At 45.0% G+C, this 27,599-nt stretch overlaps 1 protein-coding gene across 1 annotated transcript in view; it reads right to left on the bottom strand.

The window, feature by feature from the left end:
- LOC126354463 (15-hydroxyprostaglandin dehydrogenase [NAD(+)]-like) overlaps window positions 1-27,599 on the bottom strand; it is a 90,325-nt gene that overhangs the window by 44,034 nt on the left and 18,692 nt on the right. The window contains exons 3-4 of the mRNA XM_050004161.1: window positions 16,831-16,954; window positions 8,324-8,430 (exon numbers count right to left, since the gene is read on the bottom strand). Coding sequence (XP_049860118.1) covers window positions 8,324-8,430; window positions 16,831-16,954 — 231 coding nt within the window. The remainder of the gene's footprint in view (window positions 1-8,323; window positions 8,431-16,830; window positions 16,955-27,599) is intronic.

The following is a 27,599-nucleotide window of genomic DNA, read 5'->3' as shown; positions in this document are numbered from 1 at the left end:
CGACAAAAAACGTGGCTCAGATGGATAGACCGTCTGCGATGTAAGCAGGAGGTACCTGGTTCGAGTCCCGGTCGGGGCACACATTTTCAACTGGCCTCGTCGAGGTATATCAACACTACCTGTCGGCAGCTGAGGGTTTCAATTAATTATCAATTATTCTAGAGAAAGCTGGACGCTCATCAATAGTGTCTGTTCTTTCGAGAACAGTTACTGTCTTCATATACTACTAATACTGTGTCCGAACTTTACAGGTTTGTTCTTCTTACTCATCGGCATTGACTTTCATTTTTCCACATTTAGAGCTAGGTGGAAATTTGGACTAAGTCGTCTCGTATTTTCCTACAGTCACTCGGCTTCGGCACCTCGCCGGACGCCACAGCATCGTCAGAAAACAACCGCACACTGCTGCCCACCCTGTTCGTCAAATCATTTACATACACTCCTGGAAATTGAAAGAAGAAAACCGTGAATTCATTGTCCCAGGAAGGGGAAACTTTATTGACACATTCCTGGGGTCAGATACATCACATGATCACACTGACAGAACCACAGGCACATAGACACAGGCAACAGAGCATGCACAATGTTGGCACTAGTACAGTGTATATCCACCTTTCGCAGCAATGCAGGCTGCTATTCTCCCATGGAGACGATCGTAGAGATGCTGGATGTAGTCCTGTGGAACGGCTTGCCATGCCATTTCCACCTGACGCCTCAGTTGGACCAGCGTTCGTGCTGGACGTGCAGACCGCGTGAGACGACGCTTCATCCAGTCCCAAACATGCTCAATGGGGGACAGATCCGGAGATCTTGCTGGCCAGAGTAGTTGACTTACACCTTCTAGAGCACGTTGGGTGGCACGGGATACATGCGGACGTGCATTGTCCTGTTGGAACAGCAAGTTCCCTTGCCGGTCTAGGAATGGTAGAACGATGGGTTCGATGACGGTTTGGATGTACCGTGCACTATTCAGTGTCCCCTCGACGATCACCAGAGGTGTACGGCCAGTGTAGGAGATCGCTCCCCACACCATGATGCCAGGTGTTGGCCCTGTGTGCCTCGGTCGTATGCAGTCCTGATTGTGGCGCTCACCTGCACGGCGCCAAACACGCATACGACCATCATTGGCACCAAGGCAGAAGCGACTCTCATCGCTGAAGACGACACGTCTCCATTCGTCCCTCCATTCACGCCTGTCGCGACACCACTGGAGGCGGGCTGCACGATGTTGGGGCTTGAGCGGAAGACGGCCTAACGGTGTGCGGGACCGTAGCCCAGCTTCATGGAGACGCTTGCGAATGGTCCTCGCCGATACCCCAGGAGCAACAGTGTCCCTAATTTGCTGGGAAGTGGCGGTGCGGTGCCCTACGGCACTGCGTAGGATCCCACGGTCTTGGCGTGCATCCGTGCGTCGCTGCGGTCCGGTCCCAGGTCGATGGGCACGTGCACCTTCCGCCGACCACTGGCGACAACATCGATGTACTGTGGAGACCTCACGCCCTACATGTTGAGCAATTCGGCGGTACGTCCACCCGGCCTCCCGCATGCCCACTATACGCCCTCGCTCAAAGTCCGTCAACTGCACATACGGTTCACGTCCACGCTGTCGCGGCATGCTACCAGTGTTAAAGACTGCGATGGAGCTCCGTATGCCACGGCAAACTGGCTGACACTGACGGCGGCGGTGCACAAATGCTGCGCAGCTAGCGCCATTCGACGGCCAACACTGCGGTTCCTGGTGTGTCCGCTGTGCCGTGCGTGTGATCATTGCTTGTACAGCCCTCTCGCAGTGTCCGGAGCAAGTATGGTGGGTCTGACACACCGGTGTCAATGTGTTCTTTTTTCCATTTCCAGGAGTGTATATATAGAACAACAGTGGTCCTCTCACACTTCACTGGGGCATTCCTGACAATATCCTTGTCTCTGCTGAACACTCGTCGCAGAGGACGACTTACTCGGTTACATTGCTTAAGAACTCTTATTCCGTATGTTTGTACCTTCATTAACAGCCTGCAGTTGGGCACCGTGTCAAATGCTTTCCATAAATCTCGAAATATGGAACCTGCATGTTGCCCTTCATCCGCAGTTCGCGTGAGATGAAAGCAAGCTGAGTTTAGCACTACGATGCTTTCTAAAACCATGCTGATTCGTGGAAATAAGCTTCTCAGTCCCAAGAAAGTTCATTGTATTCGAACTTGGAGTATGTTCAAGAATTCTGCAGCAAACCGGGGTTAAGCATATTGGCGTGTAACTTTACGGGTCGTTTATTTTACTCTTATTTATAGGAGTAAAAAAAATGGTTCAAATGGCTCTGAGCACTATGGGACTCAACTGCTTAGGTCAAAAGTCCCCTAGAACTTAGAATTACTTAAACCTAACTAACATAAGGACAACACACACATCCATGCCCGAGGCAGGATTCGAACCTGCGACCGTAGCGGTCGCGCGGTTCTAGACTGTAGCGCCAGAACCGCTTGGCCACCAGCGGCCGGCTATAGGAGTCACCTGCGCTTTTTTCCAATAGCTTGTGACTTTGAGACTCACTATAAATGCAAGCTAGGTAAGGGGACAATACCATAGAGTACTCTTTGTAAAACCGAACTGGGAGGTCACCCAGACCTGATGATTTATTTGCTTTCAAATCTCTCAGTTGTTTCCCTACTCCAGGGGTGCTTATTACTGTGTCGTCCATATTGGAGTCCGTCCGATTCCACGTTTTGGCAACAATTTCGAAGCAAATCACGCGTAACGAATCACTTTCCAGAAAACTGGCACTTGTAATTCATTATTAGTCAAGATACACTACAGGAATTTTACCGAAAACAATTTTTTTAAAAAGTCATTAATCTGACATACAATTGCTAGACGAATAAGGACAACGTTATACCTATAGACACTTAAAAAAACATCGTGAGGTAACTTTCTACGAAGATGGTATATAAATGAAATACAAAAGTAGAAATAACAATCTGGTTTCGATCGCGGGGTGTAAAATGAAGAAGCGACGACGGTACCCGCTGAGCCATCATTCGGTCTGAGAATATCGTTGCGGAAAAAGACACATAACGTTCCTCGAAATCTTTGACCGTCGTTCCTTTCAGAAACGGTCGAGTATCTACGGATAAGTCGAGAAACGTGTTCGCTTATTTTGACTCCTCTTCCACCGAGCGAAGTTCCTGAGAAACTGGGTAATGGCGTTTGCCGTGTTCTGCTGGTGATCTGCGGCGTCTGCAGTGACTTGAAAACGTCGCTTCGGAGACGGTGGCCGTGCGGACACAGCCTGGTGGAGCAGAGTTGAGGTGCATGTCATGGGCTGCTGTAGAGGCCGCCTGAATTTGTCCCTTGGGTCAGCACTGTTTTCAGAAGAAGCGTTAAGATTGTTAGTGAGGCCGAATGAGACTAGCTGATGAAGACTTGTGGCCTGGTGGGGGTGGAAGGAGGGGTGGTGGGGTGGGAGGGAGACATGCAGAAATTGTCGAAGTAAACCGATGTCCGGCGATCGTGTGAGCATGTGGGCCAGTACAAGCTGCGAGTAGTCGTGTCTCGAGAATGTCTATGTTTTGTTTACGTGTTGCATCCGTTGGCCCCACCTCGTTCCTTGGTAGTAACAGTAATTGGTTCTGAACCTAGGACAGTGGTTGTGTTGTACTGGTTCATAGTGACTGAAGTTACACCACCAATACCGACACGCACCTTGTTGTGACTGACGCTGGAGCTTGACCAGCGCTCTGCTTTGAATTAAAGACGTTTGTGTAAGAATTATGTGTGGGCATCTTCAGTGCCGGTTGATGTTAACTGAGGCATGAGCTTGGACAGTGATTGTTTTAGACTGACATGTATTTTCTTCTTAATTGTGTTGCTACTGTCTGAACAAGAGGGTGGATGTATTATGTGTATCTGTGAGTGGGACTGAGCTTCACCCTCTGGATGCGAAATTGTATTTTTTCTCCTTTCGATGGCCATTTGGAAACTAAAGACGTTTTTCGAAAAGTGTGTATGTTCTCAGGCCAGTACCAGTCCTCCTCAAAGCAGAGACCAGTTCCGCAACAGGAGCTTTAAATCATAAAACAAGAAAATAAACAAGACTGGAATTTTATAAAACAGTTGCATTGCGAATCGTATTATATGGAATTGAATCCTGCGTATTGAATAGAAGACCAGAAAAATACAAGGAATTGAAATGAGATTTCTTAAAGCGTCAAGGGATGTAAATGAATAGGCAGGCAGTGTCAGTCTGTATAAAACCCTTCTTGGCGTACTGCTACATCATCTTATAAAATACTTAAGACGTGCAAATAGTAACGTATATCCGACATTTCGGCATGTTTCAGAGGCCTTCTTTGGTGCATAGACTAAATTTACGTGCGGAGGGGGTGCAAAGAGAGAATTAGGCTATTTGCAAAGCAGTCAATCATTTACTCTTCCTGCGCTCCATACATGAAAGAGACGCAATGCATCGCACAGTACCCTCTGCCATGTCCTTCGTAGTGATTTTCAGAGTATGGATTGAGGTATAAATGTGGTTTCTGTCTTGAATGATTTAAGACAGACCGGCTACACAAGTTAGTCGCTGAGAACGCAAATGCCGTCTCTGGAAGAACCCTAAAGAAGCACAGTGGGCTCACGAAAGAGCCCGCCCACAAAAACCTTGTTTGACAACTTTTGGGTAATGTTCGTCGATCTGCGACTGTTGTGTACTGAATTCTGATTGCTAGCAAGCCTTGGTATTTTCTGAGTAAGGCTATCTGCAGCGCTTACCAATTGAATTAATTCAAGAGATAGAAAGGATTCAAACAAGAGCTCTACGATTTGCCAGGGGGTTGTTTGGTCACCGCGAAAGTGTTGTAGAACTGGACAAGGAGTTCTAGTGTTGTAATTTAGTTGTTCCAGCCCCTGGGGAGGGAGGGGGGGGGGGGGAGGGTTGAGAGGTTTCTAGGGCGAGGCACAGACTGCTCAGCTGACAGCAGGAAGATGGTGCCAAGTTCTCTGAAGCACGGTGTAGTTCCGTATTACTCTACATTTGATAATCATCTTTTACTAAAGTGTGGACTGCAGATTATTGTCAGAGTTTTTCGAAAGAAGGAAAAATTAAAGAAATATATAAAGCAGTAAAATAAACAAACATAGGCAGGCTAGAGATATCTGGGCTCTGAAACGAATGTATACTTTTGTGACATCCGTTTAGAAGCACATGAAGATACAGCTATTTCACCTGGACCTTTCGATACCACTCTCTTTCTCTCGATGTTTCTTTGAAGTTTGTATACCTTACGTTGCACTATGCAGAATTGGTGAGGAAAGGAATATGTGGAAAACACTGATAAGGAGAAGGGACAGGATGATAGGACATCTGCTAAGACATGAGGGAATGACTTCCATGGTACTAGAGGGAGCTGTAGAGGGCAAAAACTGTAGAGGAAGACAGAGATTGGAATACGTCAAGAAAATAATTGAGGACGTAGGTTGCAAGTGCTACTCTGAGATGAAGAGGTTAGCGCAGGAAAGGAAGTTTACGGAACTACTCTGGTACATGACGACTATCAGTCGAAATATCATTTATCAAATTACATTTTTCCCATTATATCTTGATAATCCATATCTTTGTATTTTCAGTTCATCTCTGAAAACATTAAATATTTTATGAAATCAAATTTCTTACTTTTGACGGTTGTCGGAAATAAACTTACTTTTGGCAACAGACAGATCATTAAAAAACCATTATAGAGATTACACTATCGGAAAATATTCGTGTCTCTGAGGACGAGTTTCGCAACATAAACGAAAGTTGGCAAGCGTGTTTCCACATCTGGAAGATGACGTACATTCAGATTTCTCGCCAGTCCCATAAAAGAGGCGCTGGTAGCGCCACTATGAGGATGCAAATCAGGTTTGCTTTAAATGCACGTTGTAACGGTAGTGAGCGTTTGTTACATTTAAGACTGAACGTGGTGAGTTGATCTTTTGCCTTTTAGGCGACAAAGACGCCGTCAGGAACACCTCACTGAGTTTCAACGGGGTCATGTAACAGAGCTACGACAAGCTGGCTGTTCCTTCTGTGATACTGCAGGAAGACTTAGCAGGAAAATAACCACTATACATTACTGGCATCGGTAGCCACCAGAATGTATGGACGCAAAAAGACATATGGCCATGTTGCACTACCAAGAAGGAAGAGCGTCGTGTCTGGCGAATGGTTCTGGTGCATACTACTGCATCTGCAGCTGCAATCTGAAGAGCGCTTGGCACCACAGTGTCACAACAGACTGCTACACATCGGTTACTTCAAGAACTGCTCCAAGCCAGACGCACTGTAGCATGTGTTCCACTGCCACCGCCATTTGCGACTTCTGTGGCGTCAAGCGTGAGCTCATTGTAGGGGAGGGTAGACGTCTGTTGTCTTTTCTGATGTAAGCTGGTTCTGTCACGGTGTCAGTGATGGCCGTATGTTGGTTACAAGGAGGCAAGTTGAGGGCCTGTCTCCATGCTACATACATTGCACCTACACGTGGAGTTATGGTCTGGGGCACGATATCGTATCACAGTAGGAGCACCCTTGTCCCATACATTCCGACTGCAAATTTGTGCGCCAGTCTGCTTATTCAACCTGTTGCGCTGCCATTCATGAACAGAATTCCAAGGGGAGCTTCCAACACGCTCGCCGACGTACCACTGTTGTAACCCAAAATACTCCACAAAGTGTCGATATGTTGTTCTGGCCTGCTCGATCACCAGATTTCTCTCCAGTCGAGCAGATACAAGACCTCATCAGCCGACAACTCTAGCATCATCCACAAACAGCATTCATCGACCCTGTACTGACAGACCAAGTGCAGTGGTCAAGGAACTCCAGTCCACAAACTGGCATTCGGCACCGGTGCAACACAATGCATGTTTGCATTCAAACTTCTGTCTGTTACACTGGATATTAATCTACTACCACTTCACATTTGCAATGGCTTATCTCGCTATGTTGCAATGTTAATTACTTAAATACATTACCTAGACAAGTATGTGCCAAATGTACAGTAGAAGCTGGTCACATGTTGGATGTGTGGATCAGGAGAATGTTTTGTATTTCATTTGTGATGTCCGTACAACAATGAGCTAAACAATGATAAACTGAGCATAAATAATAACAATAACAATATTGTTTTAGTATGATTTCAGTGTATAATTAACAAATGATATTATCACAGAAAAGACAATAGCCGATACTACAAGACACCTTCTACACGCCTTCTGATTGTAGCTCTTTTACTTTCGATGTAATTAAGAACTATAAATAAAAAATAAAGAGCATTACACTGTGCTATTCATTTCTTTTGGTAAGACAAAAGTGCATTGAAATTGCGGTTAGTGACAACAGATGTGCAGTAAAGTTAAAAAACTTAGCCTGACCTATACTGCACGACTTTCCCCTACCACGAAAAAGAAAAATTATTCACGAATGTTATGGTTCTGTCTTCATGAGTTAGGAGCGCTGCTTTAGCGTCACGTGACTAGGCAGCCCTAGAGCATAAGTATGTGAATCAGCCTCGTGGATCACGAAAGGTTGGCAATGGTTGCTATAGTGTATAGAAACAGAGATACGATGCGACAGTACCCTCCTAGTAACTACGTACGCTGATGAGGCTAAATATCATGACCACCGTCTAGAAGCATTGCAGGCATGTGCAAAAACATTTTTTTCAAATGGCTCTGAGCACTAAGCGACTTCACTTCTGAGGTCATCAGTCGCCTAGAACTTATAAATAATTAAACCTAACTAACCTAAGAACATCACACACATCCATGGCCGAGGCAGAATTCGAACCTGCGACCGTAGCGGTCACGCGGTTCCAGACAGAAGCGCCTAGAACCGCACGGCCACACTGGCCGGCTGCAGGCTTGTGAAGCGGCCACAAAATTCCTCTTAACGGAACCTGATGGAACATACCTGGAATGTTATCACTCGCCTACTCCGTGCTCATAAAGCACCAGCCTGCAATTTATAGGATTTGTGTGACCTGTTGGTAGACATCACGTGTGACATACTTCCAGAAACATGCTGAGTGCATGTAGAAAGTGTGCCATGCCGAATCGCTACTGTATTGCGATACAAAGGTGGACCAGCATGCTGTTAAGCAGGTAATGATAATGTTTTAACCCGTATGTGCAAATACAAAAAAAAAATGTGGCTGTAAAGAAATGAAACATTCAGCAACATTTTTCACATGTTCCTTAATGTCCGTTTTCCTTATGTGTGGTCACATAGTGTAGAAATCATACTCTGTAAAGTCCACCACTTCTGCGTAGTGGTCCTTCTTCAGTGCCTCCCACTTACCACGTTGATGTCGATTTCCTTCTCCCAAACCGAATCTCTCATGATGCCTGCATTGTTGATAACAATGTCCAGACGGTTGAATGTGGATTTGGCTGCCTTGAAGGCCTCTGCAACAACAATAAACGGACACCATTAAAAAAAGTCTCGACATGTTGACATACAAACACAACAGATGTTGGCTTACTGCAAGAGAAAGTTAAGTGCAGATTCAGTCAATTTTGGGTTGTTGATCCATTCCATATCAGAAAATGAGTATGTTTCATCCTGAAAAAACTAGTGAAGTACAATTTTCACTCTAAGAAGTTAAAGAGACGTGACAGTAATCTGTTAAGTGCATAGTTGAACACAGCTCAGAAAAAATTATTTAGGTTCACTTAAACGATTTTCCGTGCACGTTGCTGATAGGCTTGATAAAATCATTTGAACAACAATAATCCATGACGTGAACTTATTGGACACCAGCTGAAAAAGATACACTCTACGACGGAAATATATTTTATAAGTAGACTGCAGTAAGCTAGTGTTCCTTAGCCTCAGCTACCAGAAAAATGATCTAAAATTGATGTTCAATAATATTACAATACCTAAACAGATGGATAAAAATATTATTGCATGTAATTTGAAAGAGATCTAGGATAAAGATCATTAACAGGCACTGGTAAATCTGTTTATCGTATTCTTAACAGTCAGCAACAATGCAGGTGATCTAAAGTTGTCACGTAATAATGTCCATTACTTGAACAATATTACATCAGTAACATTATTTTAGTTTACATGCACGAATAGCAGAACGCCCACTGGAACAGAAGCCGTTGAGAGTTCAGCGAGTGCAGTAGCATCATGCCAGTAGCTCACACTGCGTATAATTGGGAAAAATGTTTTCAACAGGAGCCCTGCATGTGTCATTGGGCAAGAGAAAGATACCCACAATAGACAAAATTGGTAGTAATCAACAAAATGTTACTCTAAACACGAACTGAATTCTTACGATACTTTGATATTTTAAATATGCATAAATCATTTTTATTTCGCATTTTTCTTTCAAGGAAATGATTGTGAATATTCAAATGTATCAATTGAAAGCAGAGCATATTTCACAAGCGGAGTATACGATTAAGGCCCCCTACAACAGCCGAAAACAAATCAAAGCAGAAACTGTATCTTCTGAGTATGGAGGAGGGAAGGGAGGGTGCGGGGGGGGGGGGGGGGGGGGGGGGAGGGACAGGGTTGGGATTGTTTTAGTGGAATGATAAGCACAGTGCAGAAGAATACCATTTTGACTCTGATCGCTCCGTCTAGGATCCTGACTATGAACCAAGTTGCAGTGATACACATCTCTTGAGTAAACAAATCAATGCTGTAAAAGAGAGTAACAACGCTAAAAGTTTGAAAAAAGTTATCCCAAAAGATGGAAAAAAATATAATTAAAACTCAAATTTAAAAACCAGTGCCAATTAACTGTATGAAAGATGTAGATACAAAGGCAACAAAAGTTTTTCAGACGAAATGTGCCTCTCCTTTTGTAGCAGTTTCTGCGACTGCGATTATATATGGCAGATGATTTTATGCTTGGTGATACAATGAGTGTTCCTCTGGCATGAAGTGAATTAGTGATCAGCCACTGAAACAACGTAAAGATTCTATTGTATAGTACTCAAATAAAAATAATAAGAAAGTCAGGGTCTGCAAGAAGTATTTTTTTTAACTTTATGTATATTAGCTGATGTCATTGGTACTGTACATAAAGGAAAAGGTGAGAGAAGACTTTTGATAGGAAATGGCAAGAAAGGCAAAAATCAGGTGTTACACAGACAGCTAAAGAACACATAGAAACAGTTTCTACAATGGAGTCTTACTACTGAAGGAAATCCACAAAACGACTGGACTTAGACCTCAAACCAAGGATGTCTAAAATATATAGTATGTACAAGGAAGAATACAAATATTTCAAGCCATTCAGTGAAATAACTTACAGAAGAATATTCTGTCTCAACTACATTCTGAGATTCTACTAATGTACAAAGTATTACTGTCAGAAGCGTGTGAGTGAGGAGTAATGAAGAAAATCAGGCACTGGAGACAGAGCATAATGATCATATTCCATCCAAAAATGAATGCATCACGTACAAGCTGCGGTTAAACGATAATGTAAAGTAGGCAATACATGTAAGTATCTCACAATTTATTTACAACCCATCTTTTAAATACTTTCAAATGAAGTAAGTCCTATGAACTTCAGTTTGAAAATTTGTACATACAGTCTCACTATGTATAAAATTCGTGAGCCATACGATGCATTGTGCTATGCTTGGATTGATATAACAATCAAGAATTTCTATAAATCTTCTGCTTCCACTGCTAAAACAGAAATACTAGCAGTCAGGGAGATAAAGTTAACTGGCTAAAATGAAATGTTTTTTATGCCAAAAATACAAACCAGGAGTGTTCGAGTACAGTTAGAATCATTCATTAGATCATAAATTATTAGATTAGAACTCATTAGATCATAAATTATACATAAATATTGACTAACAAGGTCTTTATCGTGAGATTATGCCAATATGTGACACGAAAAAGAAGTGCCTAACAAAGTTATGCAAAAGGGAGTGTTTCCTGAGAAATATCAGTCTTGAAAAAAGTCTCTTCCTATACTTCATTAGCACACATCGACAGAGTTCTTGAACATAGTGTAGAGGACATGACGCAGATTTATAAAGTACAGGGAAAAATAACTTCTTCAACGTTTCAATTTATTTAATGATCTAAAAAAGTTATTGGTTATACTGATTGCAGTTATTAGTGATGTTTTTTTATAAAATATAACTTTGCTCAAGTGATGACTGCCAAAACCATATAAGACCAACAATATTAGTTATCTTCTTTTTATTACTAAAAATAATAATCCATTAACTAGCCAGTTATGCATTAAGCTTTTCTAGACATCATCATTAGTTAATTACTGCAGCGTAACAGTTCCTTAGAGGAAACAATTGTTTGTGAATTAATAATGAAATTAAAAAATCCTTAGTTTAGTCATCTTGAGTTGTAAGGGACGATCTGTAATAATTACTTGAAAGAAGGTGAACTTCTTAGCCGAGACAGTTTGTAAACAACCTTTGTCGTTGATTATGGGGTTTCGTAATCATGGTTACCATCTTCAGATCTCGATAAAGGGTTTTTACGTGTCTCTTGTACCAGCTGTACAAGTACTGTTTCTAAACCATTGCCAGGTATGTGAGGGACGAGCTGCACGATGCAGCGGCAAGTCAAGTTCACAATACACAAAGTAATTGGCAGAAAGCTCGTATCTGATACCACATACTTCACTGCAGCCTGTCTGGCGAGTCTAGCCGTGTCCTGCCTGCGATGAAATGCACAGTAGTGAGTGGTATGAGACACGAGCATTTGGCGAGTGACTATGTTTATTGTGGTTTTAGCCTAGACTAGCCCATGCATCGTTCATCTCGTGCCTCACACACCCAACAATGTTTTAGAAGGAGTACTTGTGTAGCATGTTGACTGGAATACTCTCTTTGAAATTCTGAAGATAGTAGGAGTGAAATATAGTGAGCGAAAGGCTATTTACAAATTGTACAGAAACCAGAAGGCAGTTATAAGAGCAGAGGGGCATGAAAGGGTAGCAGTGGTTGAGAAGGCACTGAGACAGGATTGTAGCCTAACCCCAATGTTATTCAGTCTGTACATTTAAGAAGCAGTAAAGCAAACCAAAGTAAAATTTGGAGTAGGAATTACAGTCCAGGGAGAAGAAATAAAAACGTAGTAATTCTGTCTGAGACAGCAGAGCAATTGGAAGAGTAGTTAAGGGGATGGACAGTGTCTTGAAAGGAGGATGTAAGATGAAGATAAACAAAAGCAAAAAAAAGGATAACAGAGTGTAGTCTTAGTGAATCAGGTGATGCTGAGAAATTATATTACGAAACGAGTTTTGCTATTTTGACAGAAAAAGAATTATTGACGTCCGAAGTAGATAGGATATAAAATATAGATTGGCAATGGAAAGAAAAGCGCATCTGAAGAAGAGAAATTTGTTAATATTATAGATTTAAGTATGAGGAAGTCTTTTCTGAAAGTATTTGTATGGAGTGTAGCCATCGATGGAAGTGAGACATGTACGATTAACCGTTTGGAAAAAGAATAGTAGCTTTTGAAATGAGGTGCTAAAGAAGAATGCTGAAGATTGGATAGGTAGATCACATTAAGGAAGCACTGAACACAATTAGGGAGAAAAGAAAATTGTAGCACAGCCTGACTAAGAGAAGCGACAGGTTGACAGCACACATACTGAGACATCAAAGGATCACCAACGTAGTCCTGGATGGAAGTGTGGGGGATAAAAATCGTAGAGAGAGAAGAGAGACCAAGAGATGAATCGAATAAGCAGACTGAGAAGGGTGTAGGTCGCAGTAGCTGTTGAAAAGGATTTCAGAGGATAGAGTAGCTTGGAGAAATGCATCAAATCAGTCTTAAGACTAAAAACCACAAAAACAACAACTTGTACAACTGGTATAGGCGACATGTAATCACCTGCTATCGAGATTTGAAGATTGTAGCCATGCTTGTCAAAACATATAATGAACTATGAAGGTTGTTTAGAAGCATTCTTGGCTAAGAAGTTCATCTTATCTCAAGTAAATAAAAATTCTTTTTTCTCAATACTTGCTAAATAGTGATTAACGGTTTATTTCAGGAAGCCCATGCGCACTTTATTTTATTTTTTCTGCGGCCTATTTGAAATGATGTCTTCATACGGTACCACAATATCGCAATACTCAGAATTAATGCTTCCGTTCCCGGGGCATTAGTACAGGATTCTGCGACACGTCTCCTTCCTGCATCAGGACTTGATTGTTTTACTGACATGTGAGTATTTCATATTGGTTGTTATAGAGAGTAGATAGTTAGGACAGATACTTATTTATCATAATGTGACGAAAAGTATCCGGACACCTGGCTGCAAATGACTTACAAGTTCGCGGCGCCCTCCATCGGTAATACTGGAATTCAGTACGGTGTTGGCCTACCTTTAGCCTTGATGACAGCTTCCACTCTCGCAGGCATACGTTCAATCAGGGACTGGAAGGTTTCTTGGGGAAAGGCAGTCTATTCTTCACGGAGTGCCAGACTGAGGAGAGGTATCGATGTCGATAGGTAAGGCCTGGCACAGAGTCGCCGTTCGGAAACACCCCAAAGGTGTTGTATAGGATTCACGTTAGGGCTTTGTTCAGGCCAATACATTACTGGGGTGTTATTGTCGTGTAACCATTCCGCACACAGGTCTTGCATTATGAAGGGTGCTCGATCGTGTTGAAAGATGCAGTGGCCATCCCCGGATTGCTCTTCAGCAGTGGGAAGCAAGAAGGTGCTTAAAACATCAATGTGGGCCTGTGCTGGTATAGTGCCACGCAAAACAACAAGGGGTCCAAGCCCCTCCATAACAAACCCGACCACACCATAACACCACCACCTCAGAATTTTACTGTTGGCACTGCACACGCTGGCAGATGACGTTCACCGGGCATTCGCCATACCCACACCCTGCCATCGGATCGCCACATTGTGTACTGCTATTCGTCACTCCACAAAGCGTTTTTCCACTGTTCAATCGTCCAATGTTTACGCTCCTTACACCAAGCGAGGCGTCGTTTGGCATTTACCGGCGTGATGTGTGGCTTATGAGCAGCCGCTCGATCATGAAATCCAAGTTTTCCCACCTCGCGCCTAACTGTCATAGTACTTGCAGTGGATTCTGATGCAGTTTGGAAAGCGTGTGTGATGGTCTCGATAGATGTCTGTGTATTATACATTACGACCCTCTTCAACTGTCGGCGGTCTCTGTCAGTCAACAGACGAGGTCGGCTTGCACGCTTTTGCGCTGTGCGTGTCGCTTCACGTTTCCCCTTCACTATCACATCGGAAACAGTAACGCTAGGGATGTTTAGAAGTGTGGAAATTTCGCGTACAGGCGTATGACACAAGTGACACCTAAGCACCTGACGACATTCGACGTCCGTGAGTTCCGCGGAGCGCCCCATTCTGCCCTTTCACGATGTCCAATGACTACTGAGGTGTCTGATGTGAAGTGGCTAGCAGTAGGTGGCAGCACAATGCACCTAATATGAAACACGTATGTTTTTGGGGGTGTCAGGATACTTTTGTTAACATAGTATGCGTTTCCTGTCTTGTAGACGTCCGACTGAAGATCTGATTTGAAATCTCGTTTGCCTGTAAAAGTTCATATGCAGCCGAAAGCATTTTATTTTGGAAATATATAATTTTATGTATGTGACGACAACTTCGGCGGCGTATTGTGGTTTTAGTGGGAGTAATAATTGTAGTAACGGTAGTAACAGTGGGGGAGACTGCAGCGTTCAGCTTGCATAGGCCTACTCGTGTAGTCTCTTCAGGGCTGCATTGGATGCTGAATTCATTTTCATGGATGAGAATGTGAGACTGCATCGTACTGCCCATATGGCGGAGATCTTAGCTAATCGGTGAATGGCCTGTTCTGCCCGTTCCCTCTTCCTAATCACACGGAGCAGGTGTGGGATGCGCTTCGGAGACCCACTGCAGGACCTGCACATCCACCAGCGAGCATGCAGCAGTTGCAAAACACTGGTGGAAGGATATAGCAACGCCCTACCACAAGAACTCCTGACCAACCTCGTCACTCGTAGAGGAGAACGTTGCATTGTCGTCCGTACAGATCACACATTCTGCTAAATCTTGAAAGGAGGGTATAAGATGAACATCAACAAAAGCAAACCGAGGGTAGTGGAATATAGTCGAATTAAGTCGGGTCATGCTGAGGGAATTAGATTAGGAAATGAGACACTTAAAGTAGTAAAGGAGGTTTGCTGTTTGTGGAGAAAAGTAACTGGCGATGGTCGAAGTAGGGAGGATATAAAATGTAGACTGGCAATTGCAAGGAAAGCGTTTCTGGAGAAGAAAAATATGTTAACATAGAGTATAGATTTAAGTGTCAGGAAGTCGTTTCTGAAAGTATTTGTATGAAGTGTAGTCATATATGGAAGTGAAACATGGACGATAAATATTTTGGAGAAGAAGAGAACAGAAGCTTTTGAAATGCTTTTGAATGCTGGAGATTAGATGGGTAGCTCACATAACTAACGAGGAGGTATTTAAGAGAATTGGGGAGAAGAGGAGCTTGTGGCACAACTTGACTAGAAGAAGGGATCGGTTGGTAGGACATGTTCTGAGACATCGAGGGACCACCAATTTATTATTGGAGGGGAGCGTGGAGGGTAAAAATCGCAGATAGAGACCAAGAGATGAATACACTGTACAGATTCAGAAGGATGTAGGCTCCAGTAGGTACTGGGAGATGAAGAAGCTTGCAGAGGATAGAGTAGCAAGGAGAGCTGCATAAAACCAGTCTCAGGACTGAAGACCACAACAACAGTCCATAATGTCACGGGACCATCTTGAATCGTAGTGACTTCAGTGAAATTATTGTCTTGAAGAAAAATGTCATTTTCCCCCGTCGCATTTCTTACTTCTTTCAGTTACCTTCTCTGCTGTACTGTAGCAATTCTTTCTATCTATGAGTGGTCGAAATTCATGGAGCTACGTTATTCGGCAGTGACACATCAAGCGGAAGTTACTTTCGTCATTAAGATCTGCACACCAGTGTGTGTCATGCGCCGTAAGGTAGACAACGTCACCTGCATCCGGGTCGGAAAATAGTTTTGGCAACTTACATCATCCGCGCTTTTTGAGTTGGGTTCCAAAAATGTTTTCCAGGCCTGTTTTATTTTGGCCGCCCTGTACAAAGCAGAGGGCAGCGAAGTGTGCCTGAAGTCGCTCGAGGTAGTATTCTCTTGTGTTGGCACGCTGGAGTTCTGCAGCAGTCAGTCCTCCTTTCTCTACGGTGCAATTTTTCAGTGGCAGAGTAAGTACCTTTTTCGTGCGGTAAACCGTAAGGTAGCTGCGAACTTTATGAACTGTTTGATACTGAGGAGAGCTCTGTGTGTCGCTGAGGGACTGTTTTACTACCGTAATTACTGTATCAGCAGTATCCCGACTTTGCATCAGACTTCCTGCTTGCCCTTGTTAACCACACTGTTGCAAAACAAACATTTATAAAATATTAAATGTAATTTTCCAACACACTAGGGAAGAGGTTGCGTTGCATTTGGCATTGATCACGACCTCAGTAAGCGACAGTAAGTAGAAGCACACGACGTGGAAAAAAAAGTTGTTATATAGGAATTGGATAGAAGATCACACAGGTAATGGTTTCCGCATGGGTAGCTAGAAGTAATCGAAAGAATTACACTTGTGTACCTAGCCTGTCCCACTTGAAAAACAATTAGAGTGCTGACAAATGTTATTTAGCAGCCAAACTGGAAGATAGGACAGTTTACTATGCTAGCGTTATGCAGAGTGAGCAGTAGAATCTGTAAGAGGAAGAGCCTTGGAGGCCTCCTGGAAGACACCTCCAGTAGTTCCAGAGAGGGGGCGCTAACCTTCCAGCGAGTTGCTGTTGGTGACGTCAGCTTTGACGAAGACGACCTTCCCCTTTCCGAACAGCTTCTCCAGCTCCTCCACGGCTTTCTTCCCCGCCGCCTCGTCAACGTCTGACGCCACGATCTGCAAAAGAAAGTTGATTTCTAGCGCGAAGCAGAAAGCATCGGAACTCTAATTTGGATTTCCTGCCGCACCCAAGCAGCCGGCTCAGTCATTAGTTTATGTGAGCAAAACCCCAGACCTGACTAACTTTCATTGTTACTGATCTCCATTTACATCTACATGTACACACGAGAGTTAAACGTTAGTAGGGCTAACTATTTGTTAACAACTGACACGCATACAGGTGTAGTGTATAACCTGTTGTGAAGGACGCAGAAGTCGTGGTATACCCTTAGCACCGCCAGTTGTCTGGGTTGTTCGAGCGCAGCCGTCTGTTGCCTGACGAATTCCTGTAACCGTTCTGAGGCGAATGCCTTGCTCAGTTTCGTTCAGTTTAGGAATCAGATTGAAGTCACAAGGGCTTACGTTTGGGGAATTTGGCTGATGGTACAGCGTCATCGACCGAACAAATCAGCCAGATCGTAGGCGCCCGAGCATCGTCCTACACAAGGCTGGGCGGCTTCTCTCTCTACGCTCTTCATTTTTGGAACACCGCCTGCTGCCAATCAACAGAAAGAAGAGGCGACACGTTGTGCAACAGCCGCACTTCATTTTATATTACACTGCTCGGACTCATACAGCGGAATTTGTGGCCGAATTTTTCGATCGATGGCGGTGGGAAGTGCTACACACCCACCGGACTCGCCACACATAAGCCGTTGTGAGTTCAACTTGATTCCTAAATTGAAGAACGAACTTCATGCCATTCGCTTCAGAACTGTTTGAGAGATTCGTCAGGCAACACACCGCTACATTCGAGCATCAACACAGCTGGCGCTGCTAAGGATCTCCCACGACTCCCACATCGCTGGCAACGGGTTATACCCAGCGCTGATGACTATGGTGAAGGACAGTAAGACATTGAAACACGTACCAATTTTGTGTACGTTGTAAATAAATAGTTGCCGCTGTTAATGTTAAAACACACGCACTTGCTCTGAAGACTTCTGTGAAGTGAATATCAGAAGGTATTTGCCATAGTATCAGTTAATAGGGCTTCTTTTTTCCATTGTGGTATGGAGCGCGCGAAGAATGAGTGTTCGGACGCCTCGAAACTATAATTAGTCCCATCTTGTCCTCGCGGTCACCACGCCCGTGATAGTTGGAAGCTGTAGTATATGTTCAAAAATGTTCAAATCTGTGTGAAATCTTATGGGACTTAACTGCTAAGGTCATCAGTCCCTAAGCTTACACACTACGTAACCTAAATTATCCTAAGAACAAACAAACACGCACCCATGCCTGAGGGAGGACTCGAACCTCCGCCGGGACCAGCCGCACAGTCCACGACTGCAGCGCGTAGACCGCTCGGCTAATCCCGCGCGGCTGTAGTATATGTGTACATTCATCAATTAAAGCTAGCTCTTGAAACTTTGCGAGTAGGCTCCCACGGGACAGTTTGCACCCATCTTCAGGTGTTCACTAGTTCAGTTTCTTCAGCATCCCTGTGTCGAACTCTCACGAGTACAGCAAAACTATGGCCATTAGTGCTACACTACTGGCCAATTAAATTGCTACACCACGAATATAACGTCCTACAGACGCGAAATTTAACCGACAGGAAGAAGATGCTGTGATATGCAAATGATTAGCTTTTCAGAGCATTCACACAAGGTTCGCGCCGGTGGCGACATCTACAACGTGCTGACATTAGGAAAGTTTCCAACCGATTTCTCATACACAAACAGCAGCTGACCGTCGTTGCCTGGTGAAACGTTGTTGTGATGCCTCGTGTAACGAGGAGAAATGCGTACCATCACGTTTATGACTGATAAAGGCCGGATTGTACCCTATCGCTATTGCGGTTTGTCGTATCGCCACATTGCTCCTCGCGTTGGTCGAGATCCAATGAGTGTTAGCAGAATTTGGAATCGGTGGGTTCAGGAGAGTAATACGAAACGCCGTGCTGGCTCCCAACGGCTTCGTATCACTAGCAGTCGAGATAACAGGCATCTTATTCGCATGGCTGTAAAGGATCGTGCAGAAAGGTCTCGATCCCTGGGTCAACACATGGGTAAGTTTCAAAGACAACGCCTATCTGCACGAACAGTTCGCCGACGTTTGCAGCAGCATGGACTATCAGCTCGGAGACGGTGGCTGCGGTTACACTTCACGGTACATCACAGACAGGAGCGCCTGCGATGGCGTACTCAACGCCGAACCTGGGTGTACGAATGGCAAAACATTTTTTCGGATGAATCCAGGTTCTGTTTACAGCATCATGATGGTCGCATCCGTGTTTGGCGACATCGAGGAGAAAGCACATTGGAAGCGTGTATTCGTCATCACCATATTGGCGTATCACTCCGCGGGATGGTATGAGGTTACACGTCTCGGTCACCTCTTGTTCGCATTGATGGCACTTTGAACAGTGGACGTTACATTTCAGATGTGTTAAGACCCATGGCTCTACCCTTCATTCGATCCCTGCAAAACCCTACATTTCAGCAGAATAATGCACGACCGCATGTCGCAGGTCTTGCACAGGGCTTTCTGGATACGGGAAATGTTCGACAGCTGCCCTGGCCAGCACATTTTTCAGATCTCTCACCAACTGAAAACGTCTGGTCAATGGTGGCCGAGCAACTGGCTCGTCACAATACGCCAGACACAACTGTGGTATCGTGTTGAAGCTGCATGGGCAGCTGTACCTTTACACGCCATCCAAGCTGTGTTTGACTCAATGCCCAGGTGTATCAAGGCCGTTACTACGGCCAGAGGTGGTTGTTCTGGGTACTGATTTCTCAGGATCTATGCACCCAAATTGCGTGAAAATGTAATCACATGTCAGTTTGTCCAATGAATACCCGTTTATCATCTGCATTTATTCTTGGTATAGCAATTTTAATGGCCAGTAGTGTACTTCATTGTCTGCAGCACTTCAAAATAGGCGCGCCGCCAGTTACGGCCCCGCATTTCCTACAGCCGCCACCGCGACGCGAGGGCGCTGCCACGGACAGTTACGCCGCTGCCGATGTGGTGCAAGCATCCCCTTTCCGGACCTCCAGCGGCTGGTCAAACATTCATGCACAGAGCTTCTATTTGTGTGTTTGCCATTTCAACAACATCTCCAGACTTTCATATTGGCCAGGGCTCGACACCTTCTGAATAGACACTGTACTCAAGAACGACAGATTTATAAATCTTTCGTGTCTGTATATATTTCAACAATCAAATCTATCAATAGGAAATCAAGCTGCAACTAAAGCAACAAATAATAATTTTTTTCATAATGCGGGGGGGAAAAGTCTTAATATATTTCTTCAAAGTCAGTACCGCCATTACACTGTTGTTTATTTACAGTGTTACATTTACACTCACACAATCATGATTTCGGCTTCAAAGTCCCATTATCAGGTGTTTTAAGTGTTATAAATTGCCTAAGATTGCATACTGTCGTATTAAAATACACTATTAGACACATACTCTAAGAGTAGATATTTCTGGCTATGTTTCATCGCTGAGTGTACCATCTTGTCTCCAGATGGTGACCTGGAAGTGTGCTCAGAGAATCCAACACTTAACAGCGAGCGCTCATGTAAAGCAGGAAATTCGGAATCCAGTCTCGATTAGACATAAATTTTCAATTCCATGACGTACTCATTGATCTATTAAGCTTTTTCATTCATTTTGAAATTTATTTGCACTAGAGGCAAAAGAATCATGCCGTTTGGAGAACGATGGTGTTTTCAGATCTATTTACACGAATCCATATTCCTTCATTCTTTGCTCAGTCTTAAGTTCTAAAAAAGTTGATCTAGTACTGCTGAGAATAGTCATGGTGGCACGAAATCTCCTTGCCTGAATCATGTTTTCGAATTCTTCGCTGTCCTGGCGAAGTCTTGTGCGAGCTGTATAAGTGAGGTATATATTTTTGCAAATGAATTTCTCGGGTATGCCGCCAGACAACACTCTGCAGGTCGTGCAGTATTTCACCGAAGAAACGGTGTCACACCATGACGTGGTGGTAGCTGCTGCCGTCACTGCTGTAGGATCAGACTGGCGGTACTCAGGGTCACAAGCAGAGATCCGGCAAGCGCGGAGAAGCGCTCACAGATTGATGACGGAAGCGATAGTTGAGTCCCCTTCCGGGAGTCGAAAACAGGTCTTCTGCACGTGCACAGGTGCTGCTGAATCGATTCCTGCTATGCAGTGCGACGCGTCAGAAATCGGAAGTTCCTGTTTCTCCCGTTTTAATTTAATGGCGCTCCATGCTGGAACCCGGGCTGAGCTTAGACGAAATCTCGCATCCCTGTTGAAAAGAATGTCTATAGTACAGATATATGTGGCCTCCTTGATAACACAATCCCAGTATGATGATGCCGAGGATAAAACTTCAGTCGTCACCTCTTTTCTTCGACATACCAACTAGATTATGATCAATGCTTTCTTTGTCCATGTCCGTAAGTACAGCATTCTTTTTATTCTGACTCAAGAGTGTTCTCAGAGTCTTGTATTACCAGAGGAGTAACATACATTCAGTCATCCGTTCTATAACTACTTTCCTGAGCTGACATAAGCTGCCGCCAGCACACCAGGCGGCAAAGAGGTTGCGAGGAGATCGATAGTAGGCTGAAGCAAGTATGTCAGGAGAGAGGCCAAAGACAGACTCGCAAGAAACTCGCCGACAACGGCCTCACAGCAACCAGTATTTAGATCGCCGCTGCGGACCACAAAGTCCAGTTAGTCATCGAGTGAGTCACCGAGTCGAGTCACCAGTAGCAGTCCAGTCTCTGACAGTCAGACTCCCAGTCTCAGGCAGCACGTAGCGAGCAGATTAGCGTGCACAGCAGTACTTCACCAGCAGTGAGGCTATTATGGAAGAACTTGTACCACAACACCTCGACAATCTCAAGTAGCTTCCTGTTTCAGTTAATAAAGAACCCTGTAAACACATGCATGCATTTGTGTTATAGGAAGACGATACTGGCCACCAAACACCATCCTCTCCTTGCTTCCCATGGTACAACCCTACAGTGACAACCAGACGATACAAAAACTGGCGACATGTGTAATTCACTGCAGTAGATTTTGCTTGCTTCTGTTGAGTTTTAGCTTGCAGGTGTGCTCGTTTCTAATTGCTAATTTATTGTCGTGTTCTTGCATGTATTCCAGGAGGGGAGCTGCAGAACTAATCAATTTTCTCTTTTCTCCCCCACCCGCTGCCCCCCGCGCGTCAGCTGCAGGCGGGCAATGCGATGGATCGAAAACAATTTTTTCAGTTTCAGAGCCAACAAATCGCTACCTCGCTGAGGACGGTGCAACAACTACTGGCTCCACATGCCGCGTCGGCCGCACAACAGACAAACCGACCAACTCAACAAGTGCCGCCGACCAGCATACCACCGTGGCAGCAATTTAACGACACGGAAGAGCAACGGCCGAGTACCTGAGACAGTTCCAAGCACATTGTGAACCCCATCGAGTTCAACGTTCTGTAAAGCTACAATACTTTCTTTCGATTCGGAAGTCCCCAGCGTTCAAGTTAATACAGAAACTGTTTCCAGCTGCTTCTTCCGACGAACTCAGATCTAACTAAGTAATCGCTGCATTAACCAAGTACTATGACCAGCAAGTCCAAGTAGCTGCAGCCATATATCAGTTCTTTCGCTTGCAGCAGAAAAAGCCGGAACAGTCGTACCGTCAGTGGTACACAAAACTAACGAGCATGACTAGCAAGTATAAATCTAAGTCTAGTTGTGGCAAGTTTTACAGTGACTTAATGATTCGTGATGCAATAACATTCAATGTTCCAGATAGCAGAGTACGGTAACAGATCTTGGAATGCTCTCATCCATCACTTCCCCAAGTGCCACCTCTGGATCATGAGATCCCTGGTTCGATTCCCGGCGTGGTTGGGGGATTCTTCTGCCCAGGGACTGGGTGTTTGCATTTTCCTTCTCATTTCATCACAACAGCGTTTAGATTGGATTGTGAAATAAATGGATTGTGTAACAATTGGAACTTTGTGCAGGTGCTGATAATCGCGTGTTGAGCGCCCCACAAACCAAACATCATCATCACTTCCCCAAGTCTTGCAAATCTTAGAGCAATACGATTCGACTGCCATAGCGGCTGATAGCTTTGACCAGGCCCTGATTTGCCGGGTCGAGTCGCCCCAAGCAGCCACAAGTGTGCGAACAGCCACGTAAGCAGGCGAAAACACCTGTGAACTTGGTGAAGCCTTGCCCTAGATGTTTTGCTCGCCATAAAAGACAGGATTGCACATCACGTAATGCAACGCGTTACACGTGTGGAACGAAAGGCCATGTCCAGGCAGTTTGTTTGCAGTGGCACAAAAACGCCAAATTTGCCCGCTCCCAGAAGAAACAGGCTCTTGCACACGCAGTGAACGCTGTGTTTTCTAAACCTACAACAGATTCTCACAAAAGTAAGATTAAGGTTGTGCCTACCTCTCGCCCCAATGCTGTGTCATTACGAATTGCTGGCCAGCATGTGAACCTTCAGTTAGACACAGGTGCTTCACTAACTTTGCTTAATCGTGCCACGCACGAACAGTTAGGTCCACCACGCATTTCTAAATCTAGCAGGCACCTCACCGCTTACAACGGACATGAAATTGCAGTTCTTGGACAGTTCAGTTTGCTCGTCACTTATAAATCTCACACTAGGACAGCGAATTTTACTGTGTTGAAATCCAGAGACAGTGAGAACATTTTCGGTTTAGATACCTTTGATTTGTTTGGACTTAGCATCCACGAGGATGTACTTTCCATATTGGCTTTTGCACCGAAAGACAGTGTCGCTAGCTTGCTTAAAGAACTTCTTGAAGTATTTTCAGACGGAATGGGAATTGCTAATAACTTGGTAGCGCATGTTTCATTGAAAGGCAATAAACAGACTACGTTTTCTCGGGCCCGCCTCGTTCCAATTCGTTTAAGAATTGTAAGATAATGGTGTAATTGGTTCCATTCAAGCTAGACAGTGGGCAAGTTCTCTCACTTCGTTGCCTGAGCCTTCTGGTCGCATTCGCATTTGTGTTGACTTCACGTCTACAGTCAACTCACAGAACAGACTTATCCGTTACCACGTCCTGAGGAACCCACGGATAGGCTTGGCGCAGGACGTTACTTTTCTAAGATACAGGAGGAGGAGGAGGAGATTAGTGTTTAACGTCCCGTCGACAACGAGGTCATTAGAGACGGAGCGCAAACTCGGGTTAGGGAAGGACAGGGAAGGAAATCGGCCGTGCCCTTTGAAAGGAACCATCCCGGCATTTGCCTGAAAGGATTTAGGGAAATCACGGAAAACCTAAATCAGGATGGCCGGAGACGCGATTGAACCGTCGTCCTCCCGAATGCGAGTCCAGTGTGCTAACCACTGCGCCACATCGCTCGGTTTTCTAAGATATATTTTTGCGTCATGCCTACTTGCGAATTCTATTGGATGATATCACAAAAGTGTTTGTTGTAAATACACACTTAGGACTGTTCAAGTATTTGCGTTTTCCCTTCGTCAGTGCACCCGCACCCAACATTTTTCAATGTTACTTGGAACAGTTGACTGCAAAAGTGCCGTTTTGTTCAAAGAACCTTGACGATATTGCCATCTCAGGTCGTACACCAGAGGAACACATTGCCATGTTGCATACTCTTTCCCAAGTGTTGTCAGAAGCAGAACTCAAGTGTCGTCTCAAAAAGTGACACTTTTTTCGAACTGAACTATGGTATTTAGGTCAAGTCATAGTCTGCGTTTGCATCCCCTCTAATCTCATTTGACTGCGATTCGTGAACTGCCTGTTCCTCGTAATATGCCTGAACTGCAGTCAGTAATACGCAAGATGACGTACTACATTCGGTTCATACCGAAAGCCGCTCAAATCGCACCTCCATTGCATCCCTTGCGTCGGAAAAATGTGTTTTTTGTGTGGACTAAAGATTGTCAACAAGCATTTCAGAAACTCAAAAAATCTTTGCTTAGTGACAGATGATTAGTGCATTTAGACCCTGCCAAGCCAGTAGTTTTTCATGTCGACGCTTCTGCCTAACGAATTGGCGCTGTGCTTTCGCTCAGAATTGGAACACAAGACAGACCCATTGCTTTTGCTTCAAAGTTGTTAACTCAAACTCGATGCCATAATTGTCAAATGAGTAAAGAGGCTCTCGCTTTTGTGTATGGTGTGACAAAATACCATCACTATCTGTACGGTCGCAAGTTCCATTTAGTGACATATCACAAACCTTTGCAGTCCTGGTTTCATCCGTAAAAGCCGGTTCCTAGACGCACTGCTCAAATATTGCAACGTTGGACTTTTTTGGTTTCGTAGTATCAGTATGAAACTGTGTACAGACCTACGGCAGAGTATGGCAATACAGACGCCCTATCTCGGCTTCCGACTGGCCGACACTCTGATTTTGATGCATCTGCCGCATTTTCTTGTCAAATCGACGTGCAGGACTCTGAATTGTTGCAAACTTTCCCTTGAACAACAGAAAAGTTGCACATGTCACGAAGGCAGATCGTGATCTGAAGATTTTGTTGCATTACATTCGCACGCCTTGACCTCGTTCATTGAACAATATCCAGAACAGTTTACGCCGATATTTTGCATGTCGGCGTAAGCTTTCAGTTCGACAGGGCGCGATTCTAGTTCAAAATGGCACTGAAGAATCGTATGTGTTTATTCCCAAAGTGCTGCAGAAGGATGCGATTGCTGCACCAAGGACATTGGGTAATGGTTCGCACGAAACAGCTAGCGTGACGGCATTGTACTTGGCAGGTCATTGACGCAAACATTGAACAGATGTCAGTGTCACGCATGCTCGGAGAATCAATCCGCTCCGCCACAGACATTCTCAGCTCGGCCTGAGACTCAAGCGTCATCGTAACGAGTGTACATTCACTTTGCAGGGCCATTTTGAAACATTCGTTTGCTCGTAGTGCTAGCCTCTTTCAGCAAGTTTTCATTTGCGGTGCCTATGAACTCTACCACATCATATAGCACCATTCAAGTATTGTCCTCAATATTTTCATAGAATGGTTGCCAGAAATACTTGTGTTAGACAACGGACCGTAGCTCACTTTACGTGACTTTGACCAGTTTTGTGAATACAACGGCATTCATCATCTAACAAGTACTCCGTTTCACCCGCAGTCCAACATAGAACGCTCCGTACGCACGTTCAAGCAACAGATGGCCAAGCTTTGCACCACCCACACACGGGAACAGGCACTGCAGTTCCTTCTCGCCTCCTATCGCTCCGATCCACGACACGACCATCACCAGCGGAACTTCTGCTTGGCAGCTGTCATCGGACGCTGCTACACTAGACACATCCACCGCAGCATCCGACGCCGACAATATGATCCGCAAGTATCGCTTTCGCCACGCAATGTTGTTCTCTTCCAGGTTTACGACAACTGTGAGCGCAGGGAAAGAGGCGTGATCCAGGAACGCATTGGCACTTCGATTGCAGGTCTGGATGGTTCGCAGCGCCGCCACCAGAACAAATTCGCGCATGTCACTTGCTCTGTGATTCTGCAGCTTTTCTTCCCCCAGAATCACGGCCTCACTGTTCCGCGCGGCCTTCGCAGCCGCCTGCTGCTGCCACAAGGGCACCCAAGGAGGAGCGGATGGACGATGCGCCCTCGCCCCCGCCGTCGCTGCTCTCCGACCCAATGGACCTGAAGCCGTCGTCGCCGTCGCCCCAGGAAACACCCTCAGGCCTGAACGTGAGCCCTGGAAGTAGTTTTTTGGAGGATGTTCCTGTTGCAAGCAAGATGGTGGAGTGTGGTCGGGTGAACGTCGTCCGCCAAAGCCACGGCTCAGGCTTCTCTCTACGCACCACGTCCTGCCTGCCTCCCTCTCTGCTATCGTTCGCAGCCTCACTACAGGACAATGGTGCGGCGTTTTGGTGTGGGGGGGGGGGGGGGATGTGCTGGCACAAGCTGTAGCCAGCACACCAGGTGGCAAAAAGGTTGCTATAAGATGGATAGGAGGCGCAAGCAACGCGCCTATCAAGAGAGAGGCCAAAGACAGACTCGCAAGAAACGCGCCGCCAATGCCCTGTCAGGGGCCAGTATTTAGATGGCCGCCACGGATCGGAGGGTCCAGTCAGTCATCCAGTGAGTTACCGAGTCCAGTCACCAGTAGCAGTCCAGTTGCAGCCAGTCAATCAGTCTCAGGCAGCACATACGACTGTCAGGAGAGAGGCCAAAGACAGACTCGCAAGAAACACGCCGCCAACGCCCTGTCGGCCGCCAGTATTTAGGTGGCCGCCATGGATCGGAGGGCCCAGTCAGCCATCCAGTGAGTCACCGAGTCACCAGGAGCAGTGCAGTCGCAGACAGTCAATCAGTCTCAGGCAGCACATAGAGAGCAGATTAGTGTGCACAGCAGAAGTGTACTTCACCATCTAACAACCCTACCACAACAAAGGTCAAAATTTGATAATGAATGTGGTGTTGCTCACGCTGCTAAATACTGCATTTTCGGACAACAACAAAGTTATTATGTGGCAGGTGTCATTAGAGCACAGTCAATAAAGTCAATTCATGTAATAATTAATAAATTAGGCACTCATCTTTTCGTGTTTCCCACGCTGATCTCGTTGTAAAATCATGGCTCAATCGTCGAAAATCTAGA

This window comes from Schistocerca gregaria, chromosome 3 (assembly GCF_023897955.1).
Source record: "Schistocerca gregaria isolate iqSchGreg1 chromosome 3, iqSchGreg1.2, whole genome shotgun sequence".
NCBI classification, from domain to species: domain Eukaryota; kingdom Metazoa; phylum Arthropoda; class Insecta; order Orthoptera; family Acrididae; genus Schistocerca; species Schistocerca gregaria.
This window is presented reverse-complemented; position numbering and strand designations above follow the sequence as displayed.